At 40.3% G+C, this 14,252-nt stretch overlaps 1 protein-coding gene, 2 long non-coding RNA genes and 1 pseudogene across 5 annotated transcripts; 2 read left to right on the top strand and 2 right to left on the bottom strand.

Moving 5' to 3' along the window:
* Positions 1–1,286: 1,286 nt before the first annotated feature.
* Positions 1,287–1,836, bottom strand: LOC136116837 (cuticle protein 70, isoforms A and B-like). Its single transcript, XM_065864202.2, has 2 exons — positions 1,762–1,836; positions 1,287–1,708 (listed from the first exon to the last, which is right to left on the bottom strand). The coding sequence occupies exons 1-2, from the start codon at positions 1,771–1,773 to the stop codon at positions 1,403–1,405; spliced, it is 318 nt and encodes a 105-aa protein (XP_065720274.2). The 5' UTR covers positions 1,774–1,836; the 3' UTR covers positions 1,287–1,402.
* Positions 1,837–2,026: 190 nt separating this feature from the next.
* Positions 2,027–2,593, top strand: LOC108017014 (cuticle protein 70, isoforms A and B-like; annotated as a pseudogene).
* Positions 2,594–6,235: 3,642 nt separating this feature from the next.
* On the bottom strand, positions 6,236–8,139 carry LOC139353286 (uncharacterized). 2 transcript variants are annotated; one of them, XR_011604480.1, is made up of 3 exons: positions 7,941–8,139; positions 7,777–7,853; positions 6,236–7,722 (listed from the first exon to the last, which is right to left on the bottom strand). It is a non-coding gene; the product is annotated as an uncharacterized lncRNA (long non-coding RNA). The 2 variants fall into 2 exon arrangements; XR_011604481.1 differs by having other exon boundaries at positions 6,236–7,708.
* A 2,546-nt stretch (positions 8,140–10,685) lies between these two features.
* On the top strand, positions 10,686–12,582 carry LOC139353287 (uncharacterized). Of its 2 annotated transcripts, none has more exons than XR_011604483.1 (3): positions 10,686–10,884; positions 10,972–11,048; positions 11,117–12,582. It is a non-coding gene; the product is annotated as an uncharacterized lncRNA (long non-coding RNA). The 2 variants fall into 2 exon arrangements; XR_011604482.1 differs by having other exon boundaries at positions 11,103–12,582.
* The last annotated feature ends 1,670 nt before the right edge of the window (positions 12,583–14,252 follow it).

The following is a 14,252-nucleotide window of genomic DNA, read 5'->3' as shown; positions in this document are numbered from 1 at the left end:
ATATCATTATTTGTCATTTGTCATCAAAAAGAGCAATGTTGTTTTTGAAAAAACAACCAATAATGAGTGTAATAATTTTTAAAATTGGAAGAAGCTTTGGTGTATATTTTAGACAACACCATCAAAAATGCGGCTCAGCAACTTATAAATAGCATTAAAGCTATGAGGTGCAAATATTTTTGTTGTTTATTGTTTGAAAAAAAAGTTTTAGTAGACATTTTTTTTGCGCATGGTGACTTATTAGTAACGAATGCAGTTGCCCGTTAACCATTTTGAAAAAAATTAAGGTGTACCAAATGCTCAACTGGTTTTAGAAGGTACAATTTATTCGACTCTATGCACCACGCGTATTTTTTAACGTCACATTTCTACATGCGCGGGCTTTTTTAATGCAAAATTCGTGTAGAGCTGGGCGATTCTTCTTTGCCCGCTCCCGGATTTCCACAGGCGGGGTTGTGTACCATTTTGCTTGTTTTTGCCATTAACAGCAATTACAAAATGGCAAACAAAATCCCAACCGACAAAAAAAGGGGCGTGGACTTTGGGCAAGGGCGAACTTTTAATTATTTAGACGAGAGAACGCAAAAGTCGCGTTTACACTTTTTCTACACTTTTTGCAAATATTTTTTGTTGGTTGCAGTTGCAGATTTTTTGGTTAGGGCGTGACTTTCACCTGGTAGGTAAACTTAATTATGCAGCGGGTTACTTCCCTCGGAATTTTCGGTTTTTGTAATCGCAAGTTGTAACTAATCAAATTAAAGGCCACCCATGCAAAGGAAAAGCGTCCAGGAAAAAGGAAAGAAAGCGCCAACGCGCAAGTCCTTGAGGATGTGGGGGATTTTCAGCCCTGTGCCAGGCGATAACATATGCCGGGGACTTTTTAGACTCTTCCTTTGGCTTTTGGCAGCTGGCAAGGAACTGCCATCTTCTATCTAAACGCGCGAACGCAAAATGGCCATTTAAATTGTGCATCAATGCATGAAATGCGCCATGAAAGCGTTTTAGATAAGGGGAAAGCCCAAACTAACGAAAACCATGCGCCCAAGAACTTGATGGTTGACACACTCAGAAAAAGTTACAACGCCAATTCGTTACCCATATCAAAATATTTATTTTAAATTTTCGAATAGATGATGAAAATGGTGCCTCTTTTCGTATTTGTCAGTAAAATCGGTATGCAGTCGTCATGCTTCATAAGATCATAAGCAAATATAGCGCAAGAAATCCAGGTCTAAGATTCACGAAAGTAGCAATACACCGTAAGTGTGTTAATTTTAGCAAATAAGGAAATCAATAAATATACAATCAGTTACTAATAAAATTACATATTTCAATTAAGAGTTTAACAGTTGAGCGTCATAATATTTTCGTCAATTATATTATTATATCACATTTTATTTGATTAGATGAAGAGAGGTGCGTGAGCAGCGGCGTAGCTAAGGGGGGCGGAGTAGGCCAAGGGGGAGGAATAGGCCAAAGGAGCAGCCAGAGGAGCAGCTGCGTACTTGGCGACCACTGGAGCAGCCACGGGAGCAATCACTGGAGCGGCGGCGATTCCATTGTAGTTCCTGGCGATCACCTGGCTGCTGGTGGCGGTCACGACTGGAGCAGGGGCAGCGTAGGCCAGGGGAGCAGTGTAGGCCAGAGGAGCACCCAGGAGTCCGGGCTTGGCAGCAACGCAGGCAATGATGGCAAGGATAACAACAGCCTAAGGATAAAACAGTTAGAAAACTAGACTCAACATCAAATCTTCAAACTCACGGATTTGAACATTGTGATGGTTGATTTTTAGTGCTTTCGATTCGAAAACTTGAACTTGAGTGATGTCGTTCAACACATTGTGTCGCTATTTATACACCAAAGACTGCGTCTGTGACCTCAGGCCATCGAATCCATTGGCCACCAACAGATATTCCACATTCAGCAGTGGGAAATCACATAAAGTATGGTAAAGTGCAAACGGTAACGGGAGACTGCCGCAGCATTTAAATGAACTGAATGCGCACATGAGTCAGAGTGGAGTAAGGTTTTGGGTATAAATATGCTCCACCAAGAGCAGTTGGACATCAAACAGTTTCTAGCCTTCCGAAGAAGCAAATCAAAGAAATATAGCCACCATGTTCAAATACGTAAGTTAACTGAGGAAGCTACTTCCAAGGATTGTATTAACTCAATTGGTTTATCCACAGGCTGTTGTCATCCTGGCCATCGTTGCCTGCGTTGCTGCCAAGCCCGGTCTCCTGGGTGCTCCTCTGGCCTACACTGCTCCCCTAGCCTACTCTGCTCCGCTGGCCTACACTGCTCCTGCTCCAGTCGTGACCGCCACCAGCAGCCAAGTGATCGCCAGGAACTACAATGGAATCGCCGCCGCTCCAGTGATTGCTCCCGTGGCTGCTCCAGTCCTCGCTAAGTACGCAGCTGCTCCTTTGGCTGCTCCTTTGGCCTATTCCTCCCCCTTGGCTTACTCCTCCCCCTTGGCTTACTCCGCCCCCCTTAGCTACGCCGCTGCTCACGCACCACTGCTTATTTAAATCAAACTGTGATCACCTAGGAAAATACATATAAATATAATGTAAACGAATGTTGCCACAAAGAGTTTAGTTTTTTATATGGGTTGGTAAAAAGAAATGTCTTGTTTTAATATCCCGCCCCTAACTTAAACATAATTTTAGTAAATTTAGGTTGTTACGCGAATGTGCCATGCCCACCTTAACGCCCACTAACCGTCCATATGAACGCTGATATCTCGAACGCTGATTTCTCTCACTAGATCGATTCGGCTAGTGATATTGATCAAGAATATATATTGCATATGTACTTCATGGGATCGGAAACACTTTCTTCTACCTGTTCCACACTTAACCCAAAAAACTGTTAAAAAAAATGTAAACGCCCACAAACCGCCTACAAACTTTAAAAAATCGTTAACTTGAACGCCGATATCTTCAAAACTAATAAGATAGAGAATTGGGAATTCAGATTTAAATCTCATAGCTTTGTTAGCAAACATACCACGCCCACTCTGACGCCCAGAAGCCGCCAAAACTGTGGCCAACACAATTTTCATAATAGAAAACAAATTTTAACTAAAATGTATTTGCCAAGTCAATACTTATCATCAATACCTACCCTAAACAATATATTGAAATCGAGGGTAGGTGGCGCTTCACAATATCGCTTTGCTGCTTGCATATCTGATAGTCGAGGCACTAGAGTCGAGTCTAGCGTCCTTTCTTGTCTTATTAAGAACTGTTTCAGCTAGGGATTATCAAACGGCAGCCACACTGAAAGAGTTGTTGTTGTTGAAAAATTTGACGTCTGACAATTCAGTACAATATTTTTTTTCGCACGTGATAACGCTGAAAATTAAAGTGGATACCCTTTAGAACTTGGAAGGACATACCCCTGACTACAAGAGGAGTTTATAAAAGTCTTTTTCAGCGATGATAAGCTCAAGAAGATTACTTTATATGACAGTGGAACAACAGTACATTAGGCAGCCGCAATGAAGGACGCTAAGCAAGCCATAAAGACATGATGCCAACGAAGGACAAGGACAAGCGTATGAATTCTTAGTCAAACAAGTCTTTGGACAGGTAGGCACTGTGATGATAGTGTTTTCCGTACTTACAACATCGATTTTCTTCCATTAAGCGCCTTAGTGCCGACAGTAGATCCAGAAAACCCTTAGCCCTTGCAAACAGACACCTCCTCTGTACTTCTTTTGACCTGGTAAGCTATCTGCACTAAAATAGGTAAATAACTTGATTAATAAGACAAAATTTTAGTACACCGATTTTAAAAACGTCGCCGCAAGTGATCGTCGACAAGAATCCAATGCCCCCACCAAATTCATCTAGGATAGTCAAGCCCCGCCGATTACCCAACAATTACAAGGTGAAACAGGAGCCGATAGAACGCAGGTCGGTGCCAAAACCTGCTGCCATCGGTAATGACACTAAGCTCGTTAATTACAGCAACTTCTGACACCATCCCCATCATATGCCATTTCTAGTCCATGAGAAGAGTGCCAAGCTAACGCCCACGAAACCAAGAGCCATTGATCTTAAACGAGAGATAGCCAAGGAGCAGATAAAGCCCTGATGTCCAGGAAGGTGCATCAAATCGTGTCCCCCGGAGAATGATTGGCAGACTAGCTCCACATTTCACCTTGAGGATGTCATTGACAGAAACATGTCAAAATACCCTTTAATAACTAGCCGAAAGCAGGTACAGTTTCTTCAGCATTTCGTCTCCCTCAGCCGTGGTCATGGCAAATACTTGGATCATTCCCGACTCGTAGAGTCTAGCTGAGACTCCGCACATTTCCTTATTCACATATTAGACGAAGTTCATTTTACGAAGGAGTGGTTCTGAGGAAAGGGCGCAGACCTCACTAAATATCTGCAAATTTACGGTCCAAGGTTAGTTGGCACCGTAAAAGTAACGTAAGCATATGAGTGTAAGAGCCTTGAAATTCACCATTTCGATAGTCTTCGTCACGATATCGCTTTGGGTTTCGGCCAACATTGCGCTACTTCTTCAGTTGATAATCATCACAATGCCATTGACTCATATCCAGCCTATCTGATATCGCACTTCGATCACATCTGACATAGATGTTGGGCATATATGTCGGGTGTGATCGAAGTGCGACAGGAACAAGGAAATGCCCGGAATGACGGCTAGACTTTTTGAATCGGGAATGATGCCAGTGTTTCCCATGACCACGGCTGAGGCGGATGAAGTGTTGAAGAAACTGTTCCTGCTTTCAGCTAGTTATTAAAGGCTCGAAAAATGTACCGAAAGAAACAAAAAAATGTTCCATGATTGCGCAATCATTAATAGAATTCACTTCCATAATTCCGTGTAAGTAGCTTGGGGATATAAAAATGTTACTGTGGACGGCAGTGCACAGGAGACTACCATATATATTTAAAAAGCACAATGGAATCGTCGCTGCTCCAGTGGTCGCCAAGAACGCAGCTGCTCCTTTGGCCTATTCTTCATCTTTGGCTTACTACTCCCCCTTGGCCTACTCCGTCCCCCTTAGCTACGCCGCTGATCCAGCACCTCTCTTCATTTAATCAAATGTAAAATGTGATATATTATAATTGACGAAATTACAAAACTGTTGAAATTGAATGCAAGTTTTTACAATGTTTGTGTTTGTTAATCTGGGGGTCTTGACTATCCTGGATGAATATCTGCGGGACAATGCACATTCATTAGCGGTTAAGAGTTTCCATTGAGGTCCAATTCCAAGCCGACACTCTTAAAATTAAAATTGTTGGTCCTCGATTTTAAAATAAGGGCACTAAAATGGTTTCAAAAACTTAAATTACTTACATAATTTACTACATATAACTTCCCAGGGCAACCGGTTTAATTATTTCTGGATCTTCTATGGGCACTACGGCGGTAAATTGAAGAAAATTCAAATGTTATAAATACGGAAATGGTTCTAGCTTCCCAGCCTTAAATGGAAATATATTTACCGTTCCTACCCGTACAAAGAACTTTTTGACTCAGAATTTATTATTATTATTATTAAATATTTTATTGGAGCTTCCCGCAGTTGAAATATATATATACATAATTAAAATATTATTGCTAATAAAAACAATCGGCATTGAACAAAATAGTGCTATTAAAAAAACAATTGCAATGGAAAAAGTAGTTCTACATAAAACATTTTGTTAGATTACCAAAACAAAAATGATACTAAAAATTCATTTTATTAGATTTTCAAAAAGTAATTCTATTGAGTCCCAAAAGTAATGCCATTACTAAGATGACCCAAAGTTATGCTACTGAAAATATATCTTAATAACATATGTATTTCGTAAGAATGCAAAAAGTAATGCTAGTGAAAAATACAACCCCAAAAAATAATATTAGGTACAATATTTTAACTAGCATAATTTTTTTAAAGGGATACTTTTTTTGTTAACTAAATATTAGTATTTTTTAACCAAGGATTTAAATAAGTCGCGAATTGACTAGAAGTAGAAGTACCATTAAATTTAAAGCTGACTATTAATTTGAATCTTAGTTTTTTGTAGCTTTGAGGATTCAATGAACATGCGTTGTTATAATAAAATGAACTTTATTAGGTTTGCAACTGAAATTTAATTTGTGGTGTCACGGAACAATACATTTCAAAGCTTTTTAAAATATCCAACCAAAGGAAATCTTTATATTTGTAAAACATTTATTTGCTTTAAAAGTAACAAGCTTTTCAAAATGACATCCGATAAATTTTGGTTCTTTTTGCCGATGAGCATCTCTAAATAGCTAAAGAGGCGCTCTTCTTGTGAATTAACAAATTTCCCAGGAACTTCAATGTATAATTAATGACGAGTGCTAGGCTACCGTTCACTGAACCAGTAGCCATTGTTTTCGAAAGCGAGATAGCCAAGGAGCAGATGAGGCCCCGATGTCAACGAAGGTGCATCAGTTTGCTTCTCCACGAGAATGGGTGGCAGAATAGCTTTACAGTTCGCCACGAGGACTACGAGGACGTCGCTGACCAAAACATGTGGAAATACAGCGATCAGGAAGCAAAAGAACTCCTCTTCATGAGAAATCAGCAATATAATTTCAAGGCCGCGGAGCGTTTGGGGCGAACGTTGGTGTTTCCGCCCTTACCTGATCTTCGGGAGAACCTGCTCCAGATGAACTGGTAAGGGCGAAACAACCAACATTCTCCACAAATGCTTCGCCGACTTGGAGCCATATTACTGATTCCACTTGGAGTCGAGTTATTTGGCTTACTGGTTCCTGTACTCCGACATATTTTGGTCAATGATATCCTCGAAGTCCTCGAGGAAAGCTATAAATCCATTCTGCCATTCGTTCTCAGAGGGAAACATTCTGATCCACCTTCCTTGACAATGGGCTTTATCTGCTTGTAGGCAAGCTCGCTTTCCCAAATAATGGTTTCCGGTTCCGAGGACAGTAGCTTAGCACTCCCGTAATTGATTATGAATTGCAGTTGCTGGGTAATCGGGTTACCACACTGTTGAAACCAATCCTGAATTGCTGACTCATCTTGTGGCTTCGGCGGGACTGATCCAATATCTTTAACATCAAGAAGGGAAGTTATGGTCTAAGCTTATTCAGTTGCACTTCTTTAACGGCTTAACAATTATCTCTGGAATGTCATCTTTAGAAGAGGTTTCCGTGATGATGAACTGCGGCTCCACAGCATTAATTTATCGAGGTAGTTCTTCAATTACCATAACATCCGTTGCCTGCGTGGGAAGCAGATATTTAAGCTCTAACAGGTCAAACAGGACGTCCGGTTTTTCTCATAGTGTTTTGCTAAGCTTAATATCAAACTCTTCAATTTCGCTGTGATCTGCAGCGCTCACTCCTCACACTCCTCAATAGTTATGTGATTAAAGACGATTTCACCACCGTGAACGCGACGATACTGGGTACCATTGATAGACTTCCTGCCTATTTCCCGCCGCCGCATCAATTTTTTCTTGAACTCATTTTGAGGAAGATCCCTCGGACATAGGACATTCCAGTTATTTTTAAGGTAACAATTCTGATTTCTTCTGACCTTTGATACAACATGCTTCCGACGGCGGCACCAAGCCCTCCTTAAGTTTTTGAAGTGCTTTCAAATATCCAGACATCCCCTGGATGTCAACATTCAAAACGACACTATGAAGACAAAACTTGTCGGGCAACGGTTCTACAATGGGGGTACTAAAATGGTTTTAAAAACTAAGTTATTAACCTTATTTAATACAGATTGCTTACCAGGACAAAATACGTTAAGAGGAGTTGTCTGTTTGTAAGGCTTTTTTTATTGCTGCTCCTTCTATCGGTTAAAGGCGCTAAATGGAAGAAAAGCCATATGTTATAAATCCGGAAAACAATCTAGCTGATAGGCTTTAAATATAAATAATTTGTTAGGTGCCTACCTGTCCAAAGACTTCTTTGACTCTTTATGGCTTGTAGAGGGTCCTCACTGTCACCTGAATTAACCTTTTTCAGCATAACATCGCTGAACAAATGAATTCTTGCAGTCAGTCGTATTTCCTTACCAATTCGACGGAGTCGTGCGAGAAAAAGTATTATACCGAATTTTCAAGCGTCAAATTTTTTGACAACTATTAGTGTGGCTGTAGCAATTGCCATTTGATAATCCCCGTCGGAAAGGGTTTTTAATTGAAATTAAGTTTAGGGCGTTCCCTTAACTATTGTAAATCATTTTAGAAATTTAATTGAATTGCTAAAGACCAGAGTTATTACCATAATCATTTCTGAAACTTAGAGCTAGCAGCGTACACTGGATTATAAATTCTCGTTCACCCCTGTGTCTGGACCCCCAGTTTCTGCTATACAATTTCACTTTTAAGCCCATTTGGGATCTCGGCTTCCAGCTTTGGGGGAAGCAAGCAACAGCAACATTCACACAACATCCACAGGGATCATGGCACACAGCCGGTTAAAGATGAAATATCAATATACAAAGAGGCTTACCATAAGAATCTTACACTGCACCCAAATATTCTCACAAGGAATCTAACACGGGTCTCGAACAGAGACTAAAATGCGCCACCTACCCCTGATCTCAATATATGGTTATGTGGTCGGTAGACAGACTTAAGCGTTGTGGGGGTTAGATTGGGCGTGGTAAACTTTTTTTGGGTCAATCCATGGGTACTGATGACAACAATTTATTTCAGCTTAAATTTTTACTCTAGCATCAAAACTGTAGGAGCCACAGTTCCCGGCGGTTTGTGGGCGTTAAAGTGGGCGTGGAACGCTGCTGACTTGCGCTGCGTAAGAAGCTCAGGAATCTGCATGCCAATTCTCAATAGCCTAGCTTTTATAGTTTCCGAGATCTTAGCGTTCATCCGGACGAACGGACAGACGGACATGGCTAGATCGACTCGGCTAGTGAACCTGATCAAGAATATATATACTTGATGGGGTCGGAAACGCTTCCTTCTGCCTGTTACATACTTTCCGACGAATCTAGTATGCCCTTTTACTCTACGAGTAACGGGTAGAACAAGAAAATGCATGTGGTGTGCATATATATAATATATACTTTATGAGGTCGGAAACATACTTTCCCCTGCTCCAGTCGTGACCGCCACCAGCAGCCAGGTGATCGCCAGGAACTACAATGGAATCGCCGCCGCTCCAGTGATTGCTCCCGTGGCTGCTCCAGCCGTCGCCAAATACGCAGCTGCTCCCTTGGCCTATTCCTCCCCCTTGGCTTACTCCGCCCCCGTTAGCTACGCCGCTGCTCACACACCACTGCTTATTTAAATCAAACTGTGATCACCTAGGAGAATACAAATAAATTTAATATAAACGATTTTTGCCAGAAAGATTTTTCAACCCAGTGCTGCATAGTGTGTTTATCGCTGGCATTTGCTAGTTTACCGGTAGAAGAATATATCGGTTTGTGCTGAGTTGTTCAAGATTTCAGAAAAACATAGATGGTTTCTAACCTTATCTCTGAACATTTGGAAAGATTTTACGCCCACGCGTTGTTTTTAACCGATGCGTCAAAAGAGGTGTACTCGAAATGAAAGTCCACTTGGAATGTCAGATGGTTGACTAATGATGAACCCTTTTTTTTCATTAGTTTTTAGTTATTTTATTTAGAAGTATCTAGGAATGTACGTGCAGTACAAAAATGAATACCTAGTTTTCATACCCGTTGCTCGTAATGAAAAAGGGTGGACTACATTTGTCGGAAAGTATGTTTCCGACCTCATAAAGTATATATTATATATATGCACACCACATGCATTTTTTTGTTCTACCCGTTACTCGTAGAGTAAAAGGGCATACTAGATTCGTCGGAAAGTATGTAACAGGCAGAAGGAAGCGTTTCCGACCCCATCAAGTATATATATTCTTGATCAGGTTCACTAGCCGAGTCGATCTAGCCATGTCCGTCTGTCCGTTCGTCCGGATGAACGCTAAGATCTCGGAAACTATAAAAGCTAGGCTATTGAGAATTGGCATGCAGATTCCTGAGCTTCTTACGCAGCGCAAGTCAGCAGCGTTCCACGCCCACTTTAACGCCCACAAACCGCCGGGAACTGTGGCTCCTACAGTTTTGATGCTAGAGTAAAAATTTAAGCTGAAATAAATTGTTGTCATCAGTACCCATGGATTGACCCAAAAAAAGTTTACCACGCCCAATCTAACGCCCATAACGCTTAAGTCTGTCTACCGACCACATAACCATATATTGAGATCAGGGGTAGGTGGCGCATTTTAGTCTCTGTTCGAGACCCGTGTTAGATTCCTTGTGAGAATATTTGGGTGCAGTGTAAGATTCTTATGGTAAGCCTCTTTGTATATTGATATTTCATCTTTAACCGGCTGTGTGCCATGATGTTGTGTGAATGTTGCTGTTGCTTGCTTCCCCCAAAGCTGGAAGCCGAGATCCCAAATGGGCTTAAAAGTGAAATTGTATAGCAGAAACTGGGGGTCCAGACACAGGGGTGAACGAGAATTTATAATCCAGTGTACGCTGCTAGCTCTAAGTTTCAGAAATGATTATGGTAATAACTCTGGTCTTTAGCAATTCAATTAAATTTCTAAAATGATTTACAATAGTTAAGGGAACGCCCTAAACTTAATTTCAATTAAAAACCCTTTCCGACGGGGATTATCAAATGGCAATTGCTACAGCCACACTAATAGTTGTCAAAAAATTTGACGCTTGAAAATTCGGTATAATACTTTTTCTCGCACGACTCCGTCGAATTGGTAAGGAAATACGACTGACTGCAAGAATTCATTTGTTCAGCGATGTTATGCTGAAAAAGGTTAATTCAGGTGACAGTGAGGACCCTCTACAAGCCATAAAGAGTCAAAGAAGTCTTTGGACAGGTAGGCACCTAACAAATTATTTATATTTAAAGCCTATCAGCTAGATTGTTTTCCGGATTTATAACATATGGCTTTTCTTCCATTTAGCGCCTTTAACCGATAGAAGGAGCAGCAATAAAAAAAGCCTTACAAACAGACAACTCCTCTTAACGTATTTTGTCCTGGTAAGCAATCTGTATTAAATAAGGTTAATAACTTAGTTTTTAAAACCATTTTAGTACCCCCATTGTAGAACCGTTGCCCGACAAGTTTTGTCTTCATAGTGTCGTTTTGAATGTTGACATCCAGGGGATGTCTGGATATTTGAAAGCACTTCAAAAACTTAAGGAGGGCTTGGTGCCGCCGTCGGAAGCATGTTGTATCAAAGGTCAGAAGAAATCAGAATTGTTACCTTAAAAATAACTGGAATGTCCTATGTCCGAGGGATCTTCCTCAAAATGAGTTCAAGAAAAAATTGATGCGGCGGCGGGAAATAGGCAGGAAGTCTATCAATGGTACCCAGTATCGTCGCGTTCACGGTGGTGAAATCGTCTTTAATCACATAACTATTGAGGAGTGTGAGGAGTGAGCGCTGCAGATCACAGCGAAATTGAAGAGTTTGATATTAAGCTTAGCAAAACACTATGAGAAAAACCGGACGTCCTGTTTGACCTGTTAGAGCTTAAATATCTGCTTCCCACGCAGGCAACGGATGTTATGGTAATTGAAGAACTACCTCGATAAATTAATGCTGTGGAGCCGCAGTTCATCATCACGGAAACCTCTTCTAAAGATGACATTCCAGAGATAATTGTTAAGCCGTTAAAGAAGTGCAACTGAATAAGCTTAGACCATAACTTCCCTTCTTGATGTTAAAGATATTGGATCAGTCCCGCCGAAGCCACAAGATGAGTCAGCAATTCAGGATTGGTTTCAACAGTGTGGTAACCCGATTACCCAGCAACTGCAATTCATAATCAATTACGGGAGTGCTAAGCTACTGTCCTCGGAACCGGAAACCATTATTTGGGAAAGCGAGCTTGCCTACAAGCAGATAAAGCCCATTGTCAAGGAAGGTGGATCAGAATGTTTCCCTCTGAGAACGAATGGCAGAATGGATTTATAGCTTTCCTCGAGGACTTCGAGGATATCATTGACCAAAATATGTCGGAGTACAGGAACCAGTAAGCCAAATAACTCGACTCCAAGTGGAATCAGTAATATGGCTCCAAGTCGGCGAAGCATTTGTGGAGAATGTTGGTTGTTTCGCCCTTACCAGTTCATCTGGAGCAGGTTCTCCCGAAGATCAGGTAAGGGCGGAAACACCAACGTTCGCCCCAAACGCTCCGCGGCCTTGAAATTATATTGCTGATTTCTCATGAAGAGGAGTTCTTTTGCTTCCTGATCGCTGTATTTCCACATGTTTTGGTCCGCGACGTCCTCGTAGTCCTCGTGGCGAACTGTAAAGCTATTCTGCCACCCATTCTCCTGGGGAAGCAAACTGATGCACCATCGTTGACATCGGGGCCTCATCTGCTCCTTGGCTATCTCGCTTTCGAAAACAATGGCTACTGGTTCAGTGAACGGTAGCCTAGCACTCGTCATTAATTATACATTGAAGTTCCTGGGAAATTTGTTAATTCACAAGAAGAGCGCCTCTTTAGCTATTTAGAGATGCTCATCGGCAAAAAGAACCAAAATTTATCGGATGTCATTTTGAAAAGCTTGTTACTTTTAAAGCAAATAAATGTTTTACAAATATAAAGATTTCTCTTGGTTGGATATTTTAAAAAGCTTTGAAATGTATTGTTCCGTGACACCACAAATTAAATTTTAGTTGCAAACCTAATAAAGCTCATTTTATTATAACAACGCTTATTCTTTGAATCCTCAAAGCTACAACAAACTAAGATTCAAATTAATAGTCAGCTTTAAACGGTTTCTAAATTTAATGGTACTTCTACTTCTAGTCAATTCGCGACTTATTTAAATCCTTGGTTAAAAAATACTAATTTTTAGTTAACAAGAAAGTATCCTTTTAAAAAAATTATGCTAGTTAGAATATTGTACCTAATATTACTTTTTGGGGTTGTATTTTTCACTAGCATTACTTTTTGCATTCTTACGAAATACATATGTTATTAAGATATATTTTCAGTAGCATAACTTTGGGTCATCTTAGTAATGGCATTACTTTTGGGACTCAATAGAATTGCTTTTTGAAAATCTAATAAAATGAATTTTTAGTATCATTATTTTTTTGGTAATCTAACAAAATGGTTTATGTAGAACACTTTTTCCATTGCAATTGTTTTTTTAATAGCAGTATTTTGTTCAATGCCGATTGTTTTTATTAACAATAATATTTTAATTATGTATATATATTTCAACTGCGGGAAGCACCAATAAAATATTTAATAATAATAATAATAAATTCTGAGTCAAAAAGTTCTTTGTACGGGTAGGAACGGTAAATATATTTCCATTTAAGGCTGGGAAGCTAGAACCATTTCCGTATTTATAACATTTGAATTTTCTTCAATTTACCGCCGTAGTGCCCATAGAAGATCCAGAAATAATTAAACCGGTTGCCCTGGGAAGTTATATGTAGTAAATTATGTAAGTAATTTAAGTTTTTGAAACCATTTTAGTGCCCTTATTTTAAAATCGAGGACCAACAATTTTAATTTTAAGAGTGTCGGCTTGGAATTGGACCTCAATGGAAACTCTTAACCGCTAATGAATGTGCATTGTCCCGCAGATATTCATCCAGGATAGTCAAGACCCCCAGATTAACAAACACAAACATTGTAAAAACTTGCATTCAATTTCAACAGTTTTGTAATTTCGTCAATTATAATATATCACATTTTACATTTGATTAAATGAAGAGAGGTGCTGGATCAGCGGCGTAGCTAAGGGGGGCGGAGTAGGCCAAGGGGGAGTAGTAAGCCAAAGATGAAGAATAGGCCAAAGGAGCAGCTGCGTTCTTGGCGACCACTGGAGCAGCGACGATATCATTGTGCTTTTTAAATATATATGGTAGTCTCCTGTGCACTGCCGTCCACAGTATCATTTTTATATCCCCAAGCTACTTACATGGAATTATGGAAGTGAATTCTATTAATGATTGCGCAATCATGGAACATTTTTTTGTTTATTTCGGTACATTTTTCGAGCCTTTAATAACTAGCCGAAAGCAGGAACAGTTTCTTCAACACTTCATCCGCCTCAGCCGTGGTCATGGGAAACACTGGCATCATTCCCGATTTAAAAAGTGTAGCCGTCATTCCGGGCATTTCCTTGTTCCTGTCGCACTTCGATCACACCCGACATATATGCCCAACATCTATGTCAGATGTGATCGAAGTGCGATATCAGATAGGCTG

The sequence above is a fragment of the Drosophila suzukii genome, chromosome 3, assembly GCF_043229965.1.
Source record: "Drosophila suzukii chromosome 3, CBGP_Dsuzu_IsoJpt1.0, whole genome shotgun sequence".
NCBI lineage: Eukaryota > Metazoa > Arthropoda > Insecta > Diptera > Drosophilidae > Drosophila > Drosophila suzukii.
Note: the sequence above shows the minus strand (reverse complement) of the source record. Positions and strands in the feature narration are given on the sequence as shown.